We start from the raw sequence: 21,375 nt of genomic DNA on the forward strand, positions 1-21,375 counted from the left end.
ATGCTGAGGACCTGGCAGTCGCACGTGTGCAAACGCACGTTTCTTGTGCAACAACCCAGCATCGGACTGTGTCATCTTAGGAGTCTATTTTATAAAACACACCAATAGAACAAATAGATTTTACTAACCAAAAAATAAAGAATATACACAGCACCTGTGTATATTCTTGCTTCCTCTATGCTTCCACGTGTTGCTTTGCTTCGGTCACTTCATTGCTTGTTTTCCTGCCTTCTCCTCTGCTTTCCTTTCACCTCCTCTTCTTTTCCCCATGTCTGGCTTTGCCCAAACTCCGAAATCCCTCTCTGAATTCTTCCTTCTTGCCTTTGCCGTCCCTCGTTCTTGGGGTGCGGGTGCCTCCCAGCACGGTGCCGCCCAGACAGTTGCAGCTGGAGGATGGAGGCTGCCACTGTTGGGTGCAATCATTGATTTTTCATCTGTCTGTCAAGGTACATCCAATGTATCTGTCTAGACACATCTAATGACATAGCCATCATTTCTCTTTCAAAACTACTGGTTTCAGAAGAGTTCACTTAATAACCTTGACTTCCAAGTGTGCAGATTTCCAGGAGGCTCGCCGTCAAACCCATCGATTTTGAGTTGTTGATGTAATATTTCTGGTTTGAGAGCACTCTTGTGGCCAGTGCCTCGGTTCTGGGGTGCGTGTCCGTGTCTTGGAGTAGCTTTGGTGTCACGGTTTCTCTTGGAGCACCACCAGGTCCCGAAACCTGGATGCTGTTTGAGGTGGACATCGCTTCCTATATTTAGGACTTGCAGGTTGTACTCCGGCGCCTTCTCTGCTGTCGTGCGCTGAATGTCCCGAGCCTCTCGGCATCTTAGTAATGTCCCTGTCGCTCTTTCTCTTTCCGCAGGCCTGCAAAGTGCAGAGCAACCCTGGATTGCCTTCCCTGGCTCGGTGCGGTTCCCCCCCAAAGCATGCCCTCTCTTGGTCTCGCCTCACCCACCATTGAGGAACCTGCCGATAGGGGTAAGCCAAATCCCCCCCTCTCCCCCCCAAGTCTTTGCACCTTTTTGTAGAGTTGTCTTTTTCCCTAACGCCCACTGTTGATAAAGAACGACTGGCAGAAAACTTTACAAAAAGGTGCAACATTGTTTAAAAAAAAAACGAAACAAGACTTGCATTGTACCCCTCTAGGCAGTCTTCAGTGGTGGGTGGGACATCACCAGCTGAGGGCATGCTGGGACGTTGGCCTGAGCGGGATCCGCGAGGGGTCTGCACTTTGCAGACCTGTGGAAAGGGGGAGAAAAGGTAAGTCCCGCTTACCCCGTTCATTTGGAGCATTCAGCACATAACATACATCTTACATTTGCGCCTTTACAGAGTAGAGCCTTTCTTTGCGTTTTTCTCGAGGAGGGTTGGAAGGTAACGTTATTTAACAAGCCCTGCCGTCCTGTGACGTTGGCGGTTATAGGATGAGAGGGTTTTCAGCCCCGAGCAAAGTCAGACGTTATCTTCTCGTAAAGCATGGCAAAAATCTGCGTGTACGCTGTCTGTCCACTCGGTCATTCCACCTCTGCACAGGCCATGCCCATGAACCATTAAACCCCACTGCCTATTCCTTGCCCTCAAAATAATGTCGAGCAGCTCAGCGCTAACACGCTTTCGGCACGTTGAGAATCTTTTGTTTTGCTTCTTGGCTTTTGTCTTTATTTCCTTCTTTTCGCTTAAACGTGTTGTATGACTGTTTTTAGAACTAACAAATGTCACATCAAACAGCACAAGGGGTGTAATTACACAGGAACAAAATACAGCTAATGAACGCTTTTTGATGTAGACATGAAGTTAGATGAGTGCAGCGGGTAACAAGATGCAAACACAGAGAAATAGGGTTGGAGAGGACTGATCCGTCCCCACGCGCTGGGGTGGGATGCGTCTGCTTTTATCCTTCCTGAGAGGTGATGGAAACCGGAGTCGCCTCGGTCCTTGAGCTTCCCTGGAAGGCAGAGTCGCTTTTAGCATCTAACCTCAGTTTCACCTTCTGCCTTTGAAGTCTGTTGTAGAGGGAGAAGCACTTCTATAATTTCTTGGATGGTTTTTAAAACGTTGCCATGACTTGTGTCCTAAGAGTGGAGGCAGACTGTGAGGGAGAGCCCCAGGTCGTACTGTGTTGCTGTGAGTTTTTGGTTCCTCTGCAGGGGCTTGTCCCTGTTTCTTTCTGCTTTCCTTTTTTCCCCCTCTTCATCCAGAAGATAGGTAATTCAGATTAATGTGGTAACATCTGGTAAGCACTTCTCTGTGCCTTTGGTGGAAAATATTATTTCAGTACAAGCGCTGTAGCGCTGTAATCGCAGGTGCTACAGAACCATTATTATTTACTTGGACTGGGTTACAGAAAGGAGGCCAGGCGTGAGCTCAAGTGCCTCTTTAACTTGCTGCTTTGTAAATTTGGAGCTCAAAATCTCCAGATTTTTTCTGTTAAAAGTTTGATCTGTATATTATTTTATTATACGTTCGAAGGAGGCTTCTGTTAACTGCTTTTAAAACCTAATCAAACGGTTTGAACCAAGTTTATTTACAGATACTAAAAAAATACACTCTTAATGAAAGTCTTTGTTCTATTAACGCACTTAAAGGTCTGGTCTTGAAGGCAGCCAGTTTTGAGGCAGCTGTGACATGCAACGTGCTGATATTCAGGAGATTCACAAGGGCTCGTTGCTTCCATCGGTTTTGCGAGGGAGGTAGTCACCTCCTTTAGGGACGTGCGTTTGCTCTCAGAGCCCACGCTTCGGCTTTGCCCGGACCCGGACCCGAGGAAGTGCCGTGCCTCTGCGGTCTGTCCTCGTGCGTTACGGCCCGGCTGCGGTTGGAAGGTCCTTCAGACCTCTGCGCGAGAGAGATGGGGCGGCCGCAGGTTAGCTCTCCTCGGCTTTGCTCGTCTTCCTGGGGGAAATGAGCCCAAATGTTTTGATTTTCAGGGCACGCTGCCAGTCTGGCTCTGGTTACCAAGCTTTCCGTGGGCAAGGAGGTGTGTGATGAGGTCTAGTGTGTGTGGCTGAAACCGGTCAGTTTTTGGTTGCATTATTGTCTGGTTTTTCAGCTGGAGGGAAGTTTCTTCTTTCCATGGCCATACGTTTGCAGCGTGGTTAGAACCTGGGCAGCAAATTGTGTGAAACTGCGTAAAACCAGAGGTGGATGTCTCAACGCGGGGCTGCGAAGCAAGCTTTTCTGCATCACGCCCATGTCAATCGAGGGCTGCGGGTGGGAGCAGAGAGGGGTCATAGGGAGGGATTGACAGCTGGTTTAGGAAGGCATCTAACACATAAAAACATGGTCAAGGCTCCCCGTTCTCGCTGGCTGATTGCACTGTTGATTTCTCAGGAGCGATCGACTCGCGTGGTTGCATTACAATTACGGCGTGTGCCCAAAAAAGCTTGAATGGGTTGTTCCTGTGCGCGCCAGCAGGATCTGAACGCAGATCTTTGTAGGCGGTGGGCCAGCAGGCTAACCTGCCACACCGTGTAGCCCGCTTCCATGCATCGCCTCGGCATACGAAGCATGTCATGGCATGAGGTCGTTGTCTTTTGACAACATCTTATTCTGTTGCTGTTATCACATAATGAAGCCCATAAGAGAACTCCAGCAGTGGCAGTCGTTACGTTTGTTCGCTTTTATCGGCAGCACATGTTTATGTCATCAAAGCCAAGCGGTTCAAATCACAGGTACAAGCTCTCGCCTTTAAGGAGGATTTTGGCTCACGAGGTGTGGGGCTAACATATGACAGGAGTGGCACCAAGAGCACGTTCCTCCTGTATTCAGTGAAGCTGTTGGAATAACTGGGATGGTTTTGCATATCTGATGCTCACTGAACCCCTTTGTTGAACAAAGGAATGTTTTAAATGGCTCATCTTTCATGTGGAGGTTGCCTGCTGCCCACTGAAGAGATTAATTCTGCGGAAAGTAATGGGGTTTGATAATGGAGTTTGTTGCTGCGCTAATTTTTACATTGAGGTTGGACATTTCTAATAAATGAGTTTAGAAATATGAAAGAGTGCAGGGGAAGAATAAGCTACCAACAACGTTTGATACCTTTAGTCCTTAATCAGAAGCTCCCAGATGATGAAGAGGGAGTTTGGGGGTGCCCTGTCATTTGTATAACGGATGAAAAACTCCTCAGTTTCGGCAGTTTTCATACCTGATTTGACCAGGAGGAGCATCACATGACACAGGACTGCAGAGAGGCGCTCGATGCTGTTTCGAACTACCGTGTTTCCCTTTCTTCTGTGAAGCTACAAAGAGTTTGACCCACATCTGTTAGGATCCATATTTCTACAAGGCAGGAGCTGCCCTGATGCTCTATTCAATGTGTTTTATGTAATTCCTGTCTCAAAATGGCTCTGTTTGAAGCAATCTCCATGAAAACTTAATGTTTTCAGCAGAGCTGCTAATTTATCATTATCTAATTGCTTGGGATGGCACGCTTGAAATACACCTGTAAGGACTGACGTAATCCTTAAATACACCTTTGCTATGATGTCACGGTTACGCAGTTTCTGGCTTCCCAGAGGCTGTTTTGGGTCAATCGGGTTCAGTTCTGCAGGGCTTAAGCAGCATCTAGAGCATTGCCAATGCCTGTAGGCAGTGGTCATCCCTCATCTGTTTCGGGAAAAGCTGCACAAGAGAAATGTGTTTGGTGTCTTCATATTCCCTCTGACCAACCCGGACCGCTGTGTTGGGTCGGAGGGAGTCCTCAGCGTCCTCCTAGGAGTTGCTGATTGTCGGTGTTGCCATCAGTGGGTGTTGGCGTGCGCCCTGGAGTGTTTTATCGAGATGTGAGTTTAAAAGGGGATATAACAAGGAATGTTTTTGTCCTAGTTGTTGAATGTTGGACCGAGGAGATCTCAGCCAGGCCAGAGGAGGGAGCCCAGGAAGATCATCACTGTGTGTGTGAAGGAAGATGTCCACCTGAAGAAGGCAGAGAACGCCTGGAAGCCAAGCCTGAAGAGAGAAAACCAAACTGAGGACCCAGAAAATGTCAAAACCCAGGTGAGAGCATTAGCGAGCACTTAGGGTACAGCAGTCTGTAAAAGGAGGAGGATGGTAATTTGCCTTAGCTGTTGTGTAAGAAAGTGAAAAAGGGCAATGAATTCCAGTCTGAATCACAGCTTTCCCCTACCTTGATTATTTTTTTCATGCATTTATTCTTGACCTGGAGTTTAAATGGCAATCCTGTATATTAAGCGAATCTAAATAGGGAACACCAGACAACCTACTACCTCTCTTCCTGGATTGTTTTTTCTATGCTATTTTACTAGAATATTTCTGTCTCCATTCTAAAGCAAACAACCTCAGACTTCCAGCACAGAACTTGCTTTTCATCCCTTCATAGACTACATTTCTGCCCTGAACCTCAGCAAGACTGAGGTTCCTCTGTAAAATTCCCTCCGTTCCTCCTGCCCAGTCCAACAGCGCCGTCTCTGAAGCTTTCTCTGTGTCTTTCTCCTCCTCCTCTCCGTCGTGGGGCAGCCACTCTGGGCAGAGGTGTTTGCCTGGTGGTCAAACTTGTAATTTGTAGGGTAAGTTGGGATGGTCTTGAAGGACACTGGAATTCTGTTCTCAGGGCTAACGGCAGCGTTGTTGACCTAATTATCATTCTGGATAGGGAAAAAAAAAAAGCCTTAAAATAAATATAGAAGTTGATTACCTCTGGTTGGAGGAGAAGGCAGCCACTCCCTGATGATTTATATCTCATGGCTAAATTGATATCAAGAAGAATATTCCAGTTGGGTGACAGCAAGGGCTTTGTGCCTCTGTCGCACTTGGAAAAAGCACTTGGGCATTTCCAGAAATCCTGCCCCGCAGCTGTGGTCTTTGGTAGCCGGTAGCTGAGTTAGAACTGGAGCTGAACTGTGCATGAATGTACGTCTGTGTGTAACTCAACCTCCTACAGTTTCCTATAGGACATCTTCTCCATTCACCTTCAAGATGCATCCTAGCTCGTTCTTGATAGCCACCTGTTCGATTTGTGCTTAAACTTAGAGTTTTTCTGTCATTTAGGAGCTGTTCCGCAAGGTACGAAGCATCTTGAACAAACTGACGCCCCAGATGTTCAATCAGCTCATGAAGCAAGTGACAGACCTGACAGTAGATACAGAAGAGAGGCTGAAAGGAGTCATCGACCTGGTCTTTGAGAAGGCTATCGATGAACCCAGCTTCTCGGTGGCGTACGCCAACATGTGCAGATGTCTCGTAACGGTAAGAGCCACCAAAGTCAAATGGGAAATTCCTCTGCACGAGTGAGTGCTCAGCACATTATCCCCATGAACTGGTTGGCAGTAACATAAACGTGGCAAGAGCAGAGTTAAATGTTAGTTTCTGAATGTAAATAAAAATAATTTACATGACGGATTTTTTCTTCTCCGTCTGTTGGCCATGCCTGGAGGCAGAGGGCTTTGCTTGGAGTGATGTGTTGTCTGGAGTTGAGGACAGTTCGCTCTGCCTGGTCACAAGATGCAATGGGTCACTTTTGGGAAGTTCAGTTTCTCATTTCAAAGGGGAGCCCAAGGTGCCAAGCTTCGGACAGCTAGCTTTCACGTGGTGAATTTGGGACAGAATAACCCCCTTCTGCCCCTAAACCTTTATGACATGCAACGAAGGAGCACGGCTCCAGAGTCTTCAGCACATAACAAGAGTGTTTTTAAGCCGTGTGTCTTTTTAAAGGATCCTGTGAATGGAAATGTAATCTGTCTCGGGGCGGAGGGGGTGTCAGCCAAGTTTTGAGTGTGGCTTTACATATGAAATGTAAAACTCTGCTGGAAATCATGAGGTGATGCTTAACTGTCGTAGCCTTCCAGACTTGCGTTGCTGAATATGAAGTGCATGATGAAATGTAATGGATGGCTTATAGGAAACCTCGCTCGTACGTAGCGTTTAGCCGTTTTTCTGCTGATGTTTTTCTTCCTTCTCCTACAGCTGAAGGTGCCCATGGCAGACAAACCTGGGAGCACAGTAAATTTCCGCAAGTTGCTGTTAAATCGCTGCCAGAAGGAATTTGAAAAGGACAAGGCTGACGATGACGTCTTTGAAAAGAAGCAGAAAGAACTTGAAGCTGCTACCACTGTAAGTGGTATTTTTCCCCAGAAATTCTTAGAGCTCCCTCTGAAAATGATCTCTTTTGAAGATGGCAGTCGATTTGGGGGGAATTTTGGAGTTGAGAGTTTCATTCTGTCACCGTGGCTGGGTATAATAAAAATACTTGCTTTGATTAGCGGGTTTATACCAGCCTCTCTTTAATTTTCAGCAGAAAAAGAGTAAACAGGGACAACAGCAACTATAAACGTAAAACTGGATCTTTTGAAGAGTTCTATGCCCTGTGGACATGTTTTTTTAGAGCTGTTTTTCCGTTTCACAGCCAGAGGAGAAGACACGGCTCCATGACGAGCTGGAAGAGGCCAAGGACAAAGCCCGACGGAGATCCATTGGGAATATAAAATTCATTGGCGAGCTTTTCAAACTAAAAATGCTGACAGAGGCTATCATGCATGACTGCGTGGTAAAGCTGTTGAAAAACCACGATGAGGAGTCCCTCGAGTGCCTTTGCCGCCTGCTAACTACCATTGGCAAGGACCTGGACTTTGAGAAAGCAAAGGTAGGGCAGGACCAGGAGTGAGAGATGAGGCCTTCTGGGCAGGGAAGGAAAAATGGGTGTGAGGTGTTTTTATTTGAGGACTTACTTGAAATTCCTTTTTTCTTCAGGAATTTCTGTACAGCATGAGGAAATCATCCGCTCTTCTGTGGATGTTTCGTCTTGTCTGTAAAAGATTCAGTATCATTTTCAGCATTGTTGTTTCCAGATATTCCATCCACACACACAATCTAGAAATGCTCAACATTTACTTTTTCCAGATAGAATGTACCTCTTATCTTGTAGTTTCCAAAACATTAATATTTAGAGTTGTTTCTGTACCGTTGAAGGTTTATGTAACCTACAAAATCTGCCACTTAATGTGTTGTTTGGGTTAAATCTAAAAAACCCCCTCATTAACTGGCCTAAACTCCCACCCCACCTGAACCGTGGTGGATGCATTTATTTTGTGTCATCATCATCTCCAGCTGTGCTGGAATGAAGCAGCTCTTTTGCAACTGCAGCGCTCCAGCATCCTCCTCCCGATTTTCCAACAAACGTATATGGAGCACGGGGCGTTAAGCACTGGATGAGCTTCTCTTGGCACAGACAATCTGCTGCTCCTTCACAAAAGCCAGGCTTGGGGTGAAAAAGTATCCGAGGGTTTTGCCAGAAGTCAGTCAGACTCAGCTCTGGAAATGAACTGAGCTGTTTTCAGCTGCTCGGGGAAGGGAGTTCCCTTATAGTGCACTGGATTGCAGGGATCACGGCAGATCAGTCCTGATCCTTATGGGGAAACAGTTTCCCAAGCTGTTTTGCAGAGCATTGACCAAAACAGCATATTTTACCACTAATACCCGACGCTGTTAACGCAACAGCGTGTGCGTTATTGATGCAGATTTGAAAGTGCCAGAAGCAGGGATTAAATTTCTCCACGTGCTTTGGGAAGAAAACAGGGTCTGACTTCTTAGCCGTAGCTGGGGTCAAGCTGGATGAGTCCTGGATTCTGGGTTGGTCTTTGTGAGCATGAAAACAGTGTAAAAGCCAACATTTTGGTGCACTGGCTGGTTCTGCAACCTCGAGCTGTGGCACCGTGTAGCTCGGAGCGTGCACGCAGCAGGAAAATGCTTGCAGATGTTGTGTTACCTGTTGTGAGAAGCTGCCCCTGTAGTGTCTTTGTGATTTGTTATTTCTATCAAGATTGAGTGAGAATCCTTTATTTATTCTCAGTTAATGGGGTAGACTTTCTATTATGTGTTTTTATTGAAGCTGAAGTGTTAGTGATAGTTATAATTAAAGCTTCTGGACAAAGTCCATTTTAAATATTTTCTCCCTCATTCCTAACTTTGGAAACATTTGCTCTCAGAGCTGAAACTTTCCAAGGCAAGGCCAGAACCAAATTTTAATAGGGTTTTTCTTGTTTGTTTAAGTATAAGGAAAAGCGGTTAGCTAGTTTTTAGTGAAGAGGGTAGGAAACATTTTATAAAACTGCCCTGAAACTTTTTGTTTAAAACAGCCAGAGCCCCCATTTTGGGGAAGAAGGCTTTTTGGACCCTGGCAAGTCAAAGTTAGACCTAACAGAGTCTTCTTTAATGATACCATTGTGTGTCTTAGCGCAAACTGATTTGGATTCCATCACATCGCGACTTTTCGGATGAAAAGGAGCTTGTGGGATTTCATACTACAGCTGAGCCTGTTGAACAGCTTCTTGCTGAGAGAAGCAGTGCTTCTGCCCCTGCTGCTCTTGCCTGACCCTGGCTGAGAGGGCTCAGGGAGGTAAAACATCAAAGTGATGTGTGCGGGGTTAGTTTTGTGCCCGTTTAGTTTCCTGAGCCAGTTTTTCCTGGGCTGAGGTGAGCACACATGCTGATAGGAAAAGGAGGAGCTCCAAAGTAGAGCAGGACTCCACTTTTTGGTGGCAGCTAGCCAGTAGATCAGCTTAGCTATACCACAAAAAAAACCCACATTGTTGGTTTGGGTCTTTTTTAATGAGTGGCAAGTTTATTATGTACATGCAGAGGGTGTAGATTATTTGAGTAATTAAAAACGCACAGAGAGCATGTGTTAAACGAAGGAGGTGCCCACAGACTTGTGCCTCACTTCTTGCACATCCTGCACTGTGCACACTCACATCCCACCTGGGGGAAGCGTACGAGACCCAACAGTTACTCCTCTGGAGAGCAGTTCTGGGTCCCCAGATGTGTTTCTGGCACAGAAACGCTGTAATGCAGAACCCACTGACTCCTCACCTGAGGGAGTATTTTCACTTTCTTGCAAGACACACTGATGATGATGTTTCTCTTGTGTAGCCTCGCATGGACCAGTACTTTAATCAGATGGAGAAGATTGTGAAAGAGAGGAAAACATCTTCAAGGATTCGGTTCATGCTTCAGGATGTAATAGACCTAAGGCTGGTAGGTACCAACTCAAGTAAGTAAAAGAGCATGTTCCCTTTCGCGTCCGGGCTGGAAGAGCTCTCATGCAAGAGCAGGGATTCATAGTATTGACAGCAAAGGTCAGATGTTAGGGGGAGATCTGAGCCCCTTATCCCGAAAGTCTGGCTGTTTAAAGACAAGAAACCTCTCCATTTTGCCTTAGTGAAGGCCGAGGTTGGTAGACTGCTTGTGTCGGGTGTTTTAGTTCTGCTTGATGTTAGACGTGTGCCCACACTGGCCTCTCGTGCCGCTGGTCCAGCCCATTGCAGCAGACACACCGGAGCTCTTTACACAGGAGAGGTTTTGTTTTTCTTTTTTTCCCCACAGCATCCGCTGTGCTTGTCTGTGTCGGTCGCACTGCTTTCCTGTCTTTGTTTCCATGCACTCTGGGTGTAACTGTGTCCTGCCAGCACACGCTTGTGCTGACGGGACTGAAGCGCTCTGAGATGTGTAACCCACAAGTGAGGGGGACCGGTTAGCGTGGCTGTAAAAACCGAGGGCTCTTTTTCATGGCAGTATGGATTTTGTTGAAAGATGGTCCTATATTAACTTGTACTGCTGGCACAACCGGGCATCTGCTCGCTGTTTACTGGCCACGTAGTGCAGACAAAAGCAAATGGAGTCTGCGCTCCATCAGAGCGTGATGATGGTGGCTCCACACTAAGCCCCAAGAATGACGGGTAGGAGATAACTTGGTGCAGACCAGTGCGCACGCAGTGCGGACGGAGACCTGCCCACCTGGTAATCCAGCAGTACTTTTGAACATAGCCGAGGCGTTGAGGCTGGAGTCTCGTACGGCAAAGGGTGTCTCTGCACCGTGCGGTTGAAGATGTGACTGCGGGTTGCACAAACCTTCCCCAGGACCTGTAATTGCAGCCGTGTAGGTGCCGATAGCAGCATGGCTTTAGCCACGAGACAGCACTTGACTGAAGTCCTGAGCGGGTTTTACTGATACCTCAAATAGCTGTTTTGAAGCTGGTTTGGGGTTTTGTGGAGGCTGAAGTCACCGTTTTGACTGCAGGGTACACAAAGATAATTAACCCAAAAGATGTAATGAGGTTGTAGCAAAATCAAGAGACAGTCTGGTTATTCTGGGGATAGATGGATCTGTGCAGTGTATGGTTGAATAGACACATCAAGCAGTGGAAATGTTTTGTGGAGAGACAGCTCCGCCTCTCTCTGCAGGATTCCTGTCTCAGCCATCATGATCCCTGGAGTGGCAAAGCACCATCTCCAGATAAAATGCAGTCGCTTCTTGCTGCTTTATTTTCCAGGGTTTCATTTTTTCCCTTAAGCTTGGAGGAAGGGCTCCGATGAACAGTGTCAGTAATAAATGGATAGAGAGTGACAGCAACCTCCCTCTAGTCCTTCTCTTTCCTCTGAACCTAGAAAGACTGGAAAGCTGGGAATGCCGAGGCTTAAAATGTCTTTAATTCAGTCACGCCTCTCCAAAGTTAGATCTTCACTGCGGCCTCCATTCTCCACCAAAACATGTACCTCGGTCTGTATACCAGAGTACACAGCTTTGACCCGTGGTGCTGGGATAACCATGTCCACAACGTGACCCAGCTCCACAAAATTTTCCCCAGTCCCTCTGGGAGCAGCCCCTCTAGGACGTTACAAGGGTGGGAGGATTAGGCCTCATTCGCTTTCACGTTTGAAAATACCCGGTTTACGATGCTCCACTGGAAGCATCTCTGAGCACACATTTGCTTCTCTCCTAGTGCAACTGGGTGTCTCGGAGAGCAGACCAGGGCCCGAAGACCATCGAGCAGATCCATAAAGAAGCCAAGATTGAAGAGCAAGAAGAACAAAGAAAGGTCCAACAACTCATGACCAAAGAGAAGAGGAGACCAGGTAAAGTAAAAGCCAAGCTGGCTGCTTGTTTCATTCATTTCACATCCAGTGACCATAGAATCTCACAGAAAAGAGAAAAAAAATCTATTTTTTTTCCCCTAAGTGTAATGAGCAAAGGGAATTGGGGCCTGATTATGGCTGAGGCTGGAGAAGGAGCAGACTTGCCATGGATAGGCTGTATGGATCTTTTGGGGGCAAATCCCTTGGGTAAAAATAAACAATCACAGGCCAATAGTGATTAAGTTTCGCACTCATGCAAACCATACTTGATTTTGTGACAGGCTGCCAGAAATCTGTTATAACAAGTTACTACATAGGAGTCAGATTTGTCATCCATTCTTGCATACAGCAGAATCTAATGTCAAGAGAATAGCATCTCAATTCAGGAGTAACGGTGTTGTCTTTAGCTGTTAAAGTTGTGAGGTGTTAACTCGGCAGGAGAAAGTGTCTTGGTGTTACCTTAAATTTCTGCCAGCCCTTCAGGCTGGCACTACCTGAAGATGAATTTGGAGTGACTGGGAAAATGAAGACTGGGACAGAGCAGGGCAAGGAGAAAGTCATCTTTGGGATTCTTTAATACTACGCATTGTCAAATGGAAGTGCCGTGAAAACAGGGCATAAAGAAAATACACATAGACTTTGTTTTACTTGTCCTAAAACCGGCATCCGGAGAAAGTAAGGAAGCTGGGACGCTTGAATGGTTCTGCTCCTAGACTAGCCTAGCGCTACTGAAATCTGTGCCACAAATGCAGCTTTGGGTTAGCAAAGGCACGTCCTCTGCTCCTTTTGTGAGCTTGTGAATGCACAGTGTGCGCAGCCATATCCAGGTCGCAAGAACATACGCTGAGAAATCTAACCAGGAAGAATCACTACCAAAAACAGCCCTTGAAAATAATAAGATCTTCTATGTCAAGGCTATTTTAGAATAATAAAGTCAGGCAAGCTAGTTACGTAATCTTAGTCTGAAGAAGCACTCCAAAAGACGTGATTTCTGCAGAGAATTGTGCTGAGGCTTAGCAGAAACATGCCACCACCTTTTCCTCCTCCTGTTGAACTTGGAGACAATGCCTGCGTTCTCCCCGGGTGCAGCTGGAGCAGCAGGGGTGAGCTAAGGGCGGTTGTGTTTGTCTGGCAGGTGTCCAGCGGGTCGATGAAGGCGGTTGGAACACTGTGCAGGGGGCAAAGAACAGCAGAGTGCTGGACCCCACCAAGTTCCTTAAAATCACCAAGGTAGGTGCCAGCACAAGACTCGTTCAGAGCAACAAAATTGCTGAGGTCTTACCTTATTGTGTCTGTCTGTCTAGGAAAGACCAATATGGTGTTTAGAGGTCAAAACTTGGGGGTTGGGACATTTTAAATCCCCAGAGTTAATACTGTGCATAAAGCACAAAGGAAGACTCCATTGTCTTCTGAATGTTCCTATTTTGTTTGTTCTGAGGGAAAGGAGTATGCATACACTTTTTCTCAGGTTCGTAGTGCCCTTTTAGTGACCCAGAGTTCTCTTAGTTGGAAAATCTGCATTTTATTAAATGATGAAAAGAAAATGTGAGACAAGGTATCGTGTGTGATGGTGATGCAGCACATTGCTTGGCTGTACAGAGGGGGTCTCAAACACCTGTCTGGTAGAAGTCCTTTGCTGCCCCAAGTCCTCAAGACCCTACTCTGACGCTGCTTCTTAGTAGAATGAGGATGCCACACTCAGTTGGCAAACAGAGTGCTCCTGACGGGTCACAGATGGCAGCACTCCAGGCTTGAAAGGTTCAAGTGGTACGAGAAGAGCTGTGTCCGGTTTCACGGTGTTTCTGGACTCGTGTGCGGTGCAGTTGCATCCCCCAGTATGTGGTAAACTTTCACACCCATCCTCTAGATGAGCATCTTCCTGTTATTTCACCATTAAAGTGGTGATTTTGGGACATTTATTTCAGGCTGCAGGTTAGGCAAGCTTGGAGATTTCCCCTTTTTTAATGATCTTCAGAACAGCTTTGGGATTTCTTGCCAAGAGCTCCGTCTTTCACGTAAATCAGGGCAATTCCTGGACATTCCCTTGTCCCAATTAATGTCACTCTCCCTGAACTTTACTCTCGGTGCCTGGATGCTCGGAGAGCTGCAGAGCAGAACCTGGACAGACTGCAGCCCTTCTGCAAGTGAAACTCGGTTTGTTCCTTGTGAAAGTCATAAAACAGACCCCAAAACTTAATTACCAGGAGGGATTCAGCCTGCTTTTGTCTGGGCTTGCAGCTCATCTGGGAAAAGCCCTTCTAGTCCGTTTAGCACAAATGCAGTACAAATAGAGCTAGCTCCACAACAGCTGTGTTGTCGGAAGGAGAGAAGAGCTTGTACAAAGAGATCTGCGGGGTCACAACCTCCTTGTCGATAAATTCACCTACTGAGCATTGTAAAATCAATGTTCTCTTCTTGTCAGACACTACTTTTTCCCTACGAGTTCTGCAACCTATTGTCGTTCTTCGCCTTCTGAATTCTGTTTGTTACCGTGCAGATTCCCCCCAAAGCCATGACTGGTAGGTGGAGTGGACAGCAAAACTGTTGTACTCGTCGCAAACAAACTGAATATCTTTCAAGCACTGATAGACTGTGCTTTTTCCTCCTTACTGAGCTTCAGAGTTCCCAATAAAAAGCAGCTCCTGGTCATTGTGAACGTTGTTCCCTGACACCTTGGAAGAGGCTGTTTATCGTGCATCCTCTGTGTCTGGCGCTCTCTTCCAAAAACGTGTTACAGTGCACTTTGGTATTCACAAGACAGGATTGTTGCCAAAAAATACCCCATTTCTAAATAAGATGTACAATTTGCCCTTGTAACGGTATTTCTTGATGTGTTCCACAGCCCACAATAGATGAGAAGATTCAGCTTGTGCCTAAAGCCCAGTTGGGCAGCTGGGGAAAGGGCAGCAGTGGTGGAGCAAAGGCAAGCGAGATGGGTAAGTCAGGACGAGTCCTCACCCCCTGCTGTGCTACCGGCCGTCCTTGCCAAGAGCGGATTTGGGTGGCAATGCTCGTCTCTGTGACCGCTTGGCAAGCAGGGTTAACATGGGGCAGGACCAGCCTTTTCCCTTCAGCTCTCTCCCTCCCCATCGCTCTGAAAACAGCTATTGCTTAAACGGTTTTGTGATGCCAAGGTGTTGACGGTTACTGACCTTGTTGTCGCCTTTCTCTGTCTTGTCTTTACAATCTCCCAGACCCCTTACGACCAAGTGCCACTAGTTTGAACAGATTTTCTGCACTGCAGCCTCCAGTCTCATCTGTATCTGCCTCATCCGCATCCTCAGACTTAGATTCTCGCAGGGCCTTAACTAGGTAAGCTTCAGTCCGCCGATGGTTTTCCCTCCCGCTGTCTGTACGCCTGCACTTTACACTTGCTGCTCTAGTTGCCAGCACACAGAAAGAAGAGAATTTCATTGAGTTTCCAGGAATGGCTGGGGTTTTTTGCCCTGCTGTGTACTTCGAGCTAACTTAAAACACATGCATCTTTTATAATACCATAGGAGAGACAGGTGGTATTAATTTTTAGAGCCATTACAGTGAATGTTTTCGTTTCCACTTTTCAGTCACCCTTTTTCTAAAAGATGCATTTGCTGGTAGTTTGTAACAGGTTAAAAACTCTTCAGATAAAATGTTGTAATAAATAGGTATGTAGATTGGATTCAATGGTCGTGGATTCAGCTGGGTCAGTAGGTTTGTTTATCCAGAAAAACATGCCTAAAACCTTGCAGAAATGTAGCGGGGCTCTTCAAAGGCTCTGGCTGTGTCCGACCGGTCCCATGAGGGGTGACCGAACCTGCCTGTGCTTCCGCATCGCACGATGCGTGCATAAGGCTGTGCAGTGCCCTCGCACACGCCCATTTCATCGGGGCTACAGCCACTCCAGCTTGTAGCATGAAACGTGTATTAACCCTCAATAATTCATTAACTCTAGACATGGTTTATAAATGTACAGTTCATTTAAAATGTCACTGCTTCTTCCTTCCAGTACACAGGAGCTGCTGAACTGTTTTCTTGGGCTTGTCTCTCTGATGTTTTCCTTCCTATTTCACCTAAAACTCTGGCTTACCTGGAAATTACTCCATTTTGGTATCATTTTGCCCATCTTGCTCATTAACACAGTAATTAATAGGACAGATCCTTGCCACCTGTTGCTGATAGCCTTCACTATTTGGAAGCTATTTTTCAATAAATGGGTAAAAATTACACCGCTCACACTGTTTCACAGTAAAACAGTGCCTTTACGTTATAAAATTCACCATTCTACATACAAAATGGGTGCTCTAAGGACTTTATTGCTTTTCCTTGTGTTCTCTTGGAAGCGTCAGCTCTGCCTGTCCACTCTATGGATATTTGCGTTTGTGCACCTCTGAGACTTAATTTTGATTATATTCTGTGTAGCTACAGCTGTAAAAACTCGGGACAACAGTTCTGCTGGGCTTGGGTTGTGGGTGTTTTCCTGCAGTTACTATAAAGCTATCCAGTATCTTTTCTAACATGACCAGCACCGCGAGCAGGGGTTACTTGAACCGCAACCTTTAAGCACATGTGGTTTTGTTCCGCAGTCGTGGGAGCACGGGCAGGGAGAAGAACGACAAACCTCTCCCACCTTCCCTCTCCCGTCCCAACACCTTCCTACGGGGCAGCAGCAGTAAAGAGCTGCTGCTCGACAACCAGGCACAAGAGGAGCAGCGGAGGGAGATGCTGGAGACGGTGAAGCAGTTAACAGGCGGCATGGAGATGGACAGAAACAGCACAGAGGCGGAGAGGAACAAAGCCAAGGAATCTGGTAAGCGGCTCTTCCGTGCTTGGGGAATCTTGCTGAATGTGTGAAAAGGCGCAAGGGAAAAAAATCTGTCAGAAGAAGTGACAGATTTCTGTGCAGCGGTGTGGCTGTTTGGCCCGCAGTGATGCGTCGTCAAGCTGTGATTGCCTCCCCAAGATTTGTAACACAACTGATTCATACAGGCCGTGGTGTCATCTCCTCTCACCAACTCCTGCTCGGGATTCATCAGGGTTGAAAAGCTGGAGGTGCAGCAAAACACCAGTCCCCGCCGTTGTCTTGTCTGCTCTTATCCTGTCACCGTTGCCACTGGTTTCTGGGCCCAAAGTCCCCAGAATCAGTGTCAGTTCTGCAGAACTGCTTCTTCGGTGCCCAGTAAAGCCGTGTCTACCCTTTCCAAACATTTCCCAGGGCCAGAGCAGTGATCTGGGTCCGGGACAGACCATGCATAGGGTCTTCATGGCGCTGCGTTGTTGCTGGGTCTCGGTGCAGTGTGGTGTTAGCACCCACTGGGGTGGTTTGTCACCTCGTCGGTGCTGCTGCTCCCGCTTTTTGCTCCTGCCAGCTTGAGCTGATTTGTTAGTGAGAAAATATTGAGGACATTTATGGCGATGTTCCCTGGGGACAGAACCTTCGCGATAAGTACAGCGTTTTGCTCCTTCCCTGGGAAACATCTAGAAACTGCTCCAGGGAGGAATACATCTCGGCTGCCATGGTGCAGCACACGCTGGTCTTGAAGCTTTGGGGCTTGTAAAGGACATCCTGGGGACCAGGGGTTTGGGGCTGTGATCAGGAGATTGCTTTGGGCTGCTGCCCATGGCAGTCAGCATGTTTTAAATTTGCAGGATGCTTTAACAGCTCAAAGTTTAATTATTTAATAGTGAAGGAGAGCTTTGAAGGTGTTGCAACCTGTGTCACTGCCAGCTGTGTTTGTACGAGAAGGCTGATTTACGGAAATATTGGAAGTTCATATGGGGGAAATGTAGCCGAGCAAGCAGTGACCTGTGCCTGATGATGGGACAGGGAAGAGACTCTGCTCCCGTGACTTCTGTTTTCAGAATGTCATCTATGAAAATGCTGCTGGTTTTCCTTTTCCAAATGTGGTTGGTTTTTTTTCTTGTATTTCTCCCAGCCAAGCCAGAAGCTCCCCCAGCTCCAGCGCAAGAAAAGCCTTTGCTGTCAGAGGAGGAAATAGAGAGAAAATGCAAATCTATCATTGATGAGTTCTTGCATATTAATGATTTTAAGGTAAGCACAATGAAAACCTCACTTAGCAGAGAGGTCTGTGGGACTGGAGTATGTTTTCTCTCCAGGAACAGTGTCTTTGTAAGCGCCCACCTCGCACAGAGGTAACAGAAATGGAGGGGGCTGTCAAAATTTGGGCAGCAGCAGCTCCGTGAGTGTTTTTAGGACAGTTGTCTCCCAAACTTGTTTTCTGCCCTACTAGTAATAGGAAAAATAGCTCAGCTTCTGTGTTTTAAGTAGCAAGATGTATGTGTATCTGTCATGAATCACTGAGCAGCTCCATAGTAACAGCAATTTTGGAAGCAGAAAAGCTAGTGGGAAAATAAATGGAGGTTTTCATTCAGTTATCAAAGTATGTGCTGTTCTGATCCGGAGGCAGATAAAGCAATACTAAATATTGAACAAACCACTCCAGAGTATTTTTAATAAACATTGAAAATTACTGAGCAGCTGTCATCACTTCCTAGTTAAAGGTTGAAATTTTGTTTCCCTTGTAAATGGATTTTTAGCTTGTCCAGGGAGTTTGCAAGAAGTGTTAGGTTGGCTGTGAAGCTTGATTGGTTTGATCTTTTGCTGAAGTAAATTTTGAAAACCTGCCAAGTTTGAAGTGGCAGCACTAGGGAGCTCCTGGTTTGGCACCCTAAAAGCAGAGCTGCTGCTTTCACTTCATAGGCCTTCCAATTAAAACCGGAAAGTGGAATATTCTTGTGATGGATTGTTTTGGGTTCACATCTAGTTATAAGGAGAAATTATTAAATCCTGGCTTGGAGGAAGAAAAATACACTTTGATTTGCCGTGTCCCCCAGCTTGCTGGCCTGGCAGATCTCAGCAGGAGGAGTCGGGGACGGCGGGGCTGGTTCACAAAGGAATCTCCGGTCCTTTTTGGTTTTGCGACAGACTTGAAAGGCTAACCCCTGGATGTCTGGGGCTAAGGGGCTGCCTCAGCTTCTCTGCTTGCAAATACAACGGCGGTTTTTATGGCTGGATGGAAATAGAGCTGAATTGTCTTAGACAAGTGCACCTCTGGTGTTAAAGTACCACCTCAGATGGAGGCAGCGCGTTTGCATTAGGGGGTTACTTGATAACTGTAAATTCTTAGTGCTCTTCAAATGCAGCGTGCAACAACGCTTGTGACTAATTCAGCTTCAACCCACATTAATAAGGGCATATATGAGTGCGTTCATGTGGTATGTAGCAGAGGAATAGCCGTTTCTCAGGAGTTTAGTCTTCAGAATTTAACCTGACTGTAAATTAAAACTGCTGAGCTGTATGCTGGCATCCAGGGACAGCGGGGCCGACCAGCGGCGTGTTCACCTGCCTGTCCTGGAGACACCAGGATCCGCCAGGCACGTCTGACAGAAGAGCTCTGACCCGAGCATGCGGTCTGGGACCGCCAGGCTCGTGACCTGCAGAAAAAAATCCATTTGGGGCCTTCAGAAATGCATCTGGGGCTGCCGGCTTGATAACTAAAGGCATAACGTCAGACAAAGAGCAGATGTCTTTAGTCAGGAAGCCCGTTGAGATCCGTTGGGCTGAACCTCCAAGGTCAGTGGAAGATCTTTGCTGATGACAGTGGAGATTTTTGAAGTGTGACATTGAGTGCTACTCTGAAAGTCTATATTTAAGAGTGGTTTATTTGGTTGGGTTACAAAACACGCGTGCCAGAAGGGAGAAGGTTTATAAAGAGGAAATTTTCCTCCAAATGCTCCCCACCTGTTTTCTGTGTCTTTGTATGGTGTGGGTTTGTAACACCGGCATCTCGGTGCCAGATCAGATCAGTGACGACTCTAACCTGATGTCCTCTTTTTGACTTGGCTTGATATTTGATGAAATAATAGGCATTTTTGTGGCATCCAGAAGAAATTCTCATCTCTATTTTTTTATTATTATTATTACCATCTTCAATTGCTATCTCAGTGGTGACTTGTGATGAGGTTCCACAGCCCAGTTCAGCACCTTTGCCTGGCAGCTTCACTAAATAACTCATTTCCGACAAAAAAACCCATCTATGTTATAGTAGAAAATATTCTTCTGCCCCGTTTGTTGATGTTTTCAGTTCAGGCAAGTGATCCTGTGTGTTGTTTGAACAGGAAGCAATGCAGTGCGTGGAGGAGCTGAGCGCCCAGAATCTGCTGCCTGTCTTTGTGCGAGTGGGAGTGGAGTCGACGCTCGAGAGGAGTCAGATCACCAGGGATCACATGGGCCAGTTATTACATCAGTTGGTGCAGTCGGGAAAGCTGAGCAAGCAGGATTTCTTCAAGGGGTTTGTATTCTGCACATAGAAACGGATGCTTTTCTTCAGCATTTGTTGCGAATGAACACTGTGTTGGAGAGGAATGATTTCCCGCCTCGCTTTGGTATCCTGCCTTCTCCATGCATCCGTTTTGAAGGAGTATTTTCACCTCGGTGCATTTATAAGTAATACAATTACTGTAATATACTTTTAAGTATTTCAGCTGCTTTAGTGAATGTTTATTCGTATTTATATAGGTGTTTAAGGAAACATGTAGGTGTCTATTTAAACGTGTGTGTTTAGATTTCTGTTTTGTGATGCATTTGTCAATGTTTGCCTTTTGGCAAATCACTGAAGATGATTAAAAGAGGAAGAAGAAGTCAAAAATCTTCACGCGACATTAATGCCTGGAAGCTGTGTAGCCTGAAGTCCTGTGCATCCACAGAACCGCAGCCACTCTGGCTTCACCCATACGATGCCATTTCTCAGGAGAACTCAACTTTAAGGAGTGGAAGTGTCCTCAGGGGGCTGAGAAGGAGAACATGCGCCAGATGCGGTATCAGATGGGTTAGACCTTCCTCAAGAGATCTGAGTTTCAGCTGCTGGTTCGCTTCAGCTCTCTGGGTTTTGTGTTCCCAGCCTGGATTTGAACTGGTGTCCGGTCGTAAAATAATCCATGTTCCCAGGGAGGTCCCTGGCACCGCTCAGTCCTCGCTGGGGCTTGGAGCAGGAGGATTAAAACAGGGATAGCCACGAAAAGCAGCCAGCGAACGAGCAGATGAAATAAGACTTTGAGCTACTGAGTTTCTGGGTAGTTAGTTCCGTCTTGCTGCTTTTGTTTGAATCGTGTCTTGTCGTGGTACTGCTGACCGCTCCGATGGTGATCTCCCTCCATCCATGTCCGGCAGCAAATTTCATTGTGATGCAATCCAGCAGCTCACTGGAAAAGTTTATGCATCCTCAGTTCAAAACCTTATGGAACAGCAGTAAAAAAATACATATCCACAGGGAGTACTCTTGTCTGTGTCCGCACAGTCACTGATGGTCAAAACAACTCGTTTGAAGTGATACATTTCCATAATGGATTGTGATTAAAGCCGTTCCTGTGTTTCCTGGAGTGTGGGTAAGTGGTTGTGATGCCAAATAAGTAGGATCTTGATGAAATAGTGGGATGTGCGGTCTGAATGTGACATAACAAAACAAAACAGCTCCTGAAGATGATGAAAGGGCAAGTGGTGTTCAGCA

General features: G+C 46.5%; 1 protein-coding gene across 1 annotated transcript in view; it reads left to right on the forward strand.

Annotated features, from left to right (window-relative positions):
• The window catches only part of EIF4G3 (eukaryotic translation initiation factor 4 gamma, 3), a 77,542-nt gene that overhangs the window by 46,142 nt on the left and 10,025 nt on the right, over positions 1–21,375 (forward strand). Inside the window, exons 15-26 of the mRNA XM_009707900.1 lie at positions 4,832–5,002; positions 6,014–6,211; positions 6,929–7,075; positions 7,368–7,604; positions 9,890–9,994; positions 11,740–11,872; positions 13,008–13,102; positions 14,715–14,808; positions 15,067–15,184; positions 16,435–16,658; positions 17,785–17,900; positions 19,988–20,160. Of these exons, the coding sequence (XP_009706202.1) occupies positions 4,832–5,002; positions 6,014–6,211; positions 6,929–7,075; positions 7,368–7,604; positions 9,890–9,994; positions 11,740–11,872; positions 13,008–13,102; positions 14,715–14,808; positions 15,067–15,184; positions 16,435–16,658; positions 17,785–17,900; positions 19,988–20,160 (1,811 nt within the window). The remainder of the gene's footprint in view (positions 1–4,831; positions 5,003–6,013; positions 6,212–6,928; positions 7,076–7,367; positions 7,605–9,889; positions 9,995–11,739; positions 11,873–13,007; positions 13,103–14,714; positions 14,809–15,066; positions 15,185–16,434; positions 16,659–17,784; positions 17,901–19,987; positions 20,161–21,375) is intronic.

This window comes from Cariama cristata, unplaced genomic scaffold (assembly GCF_000690535.1).
Source record: "Cariama cristata isolate BGI_N322 unplaced genomic scaffold, ASM69053v1 scaffold11089, whole genome shotgun sequence".
Taxonomy (NCBI): domain Eukaryota; kingdom Metazoa; phylum Chordata; class Aves; order Cariamiformes; family Cariamidae; genus Cariama; species Cariama cristata.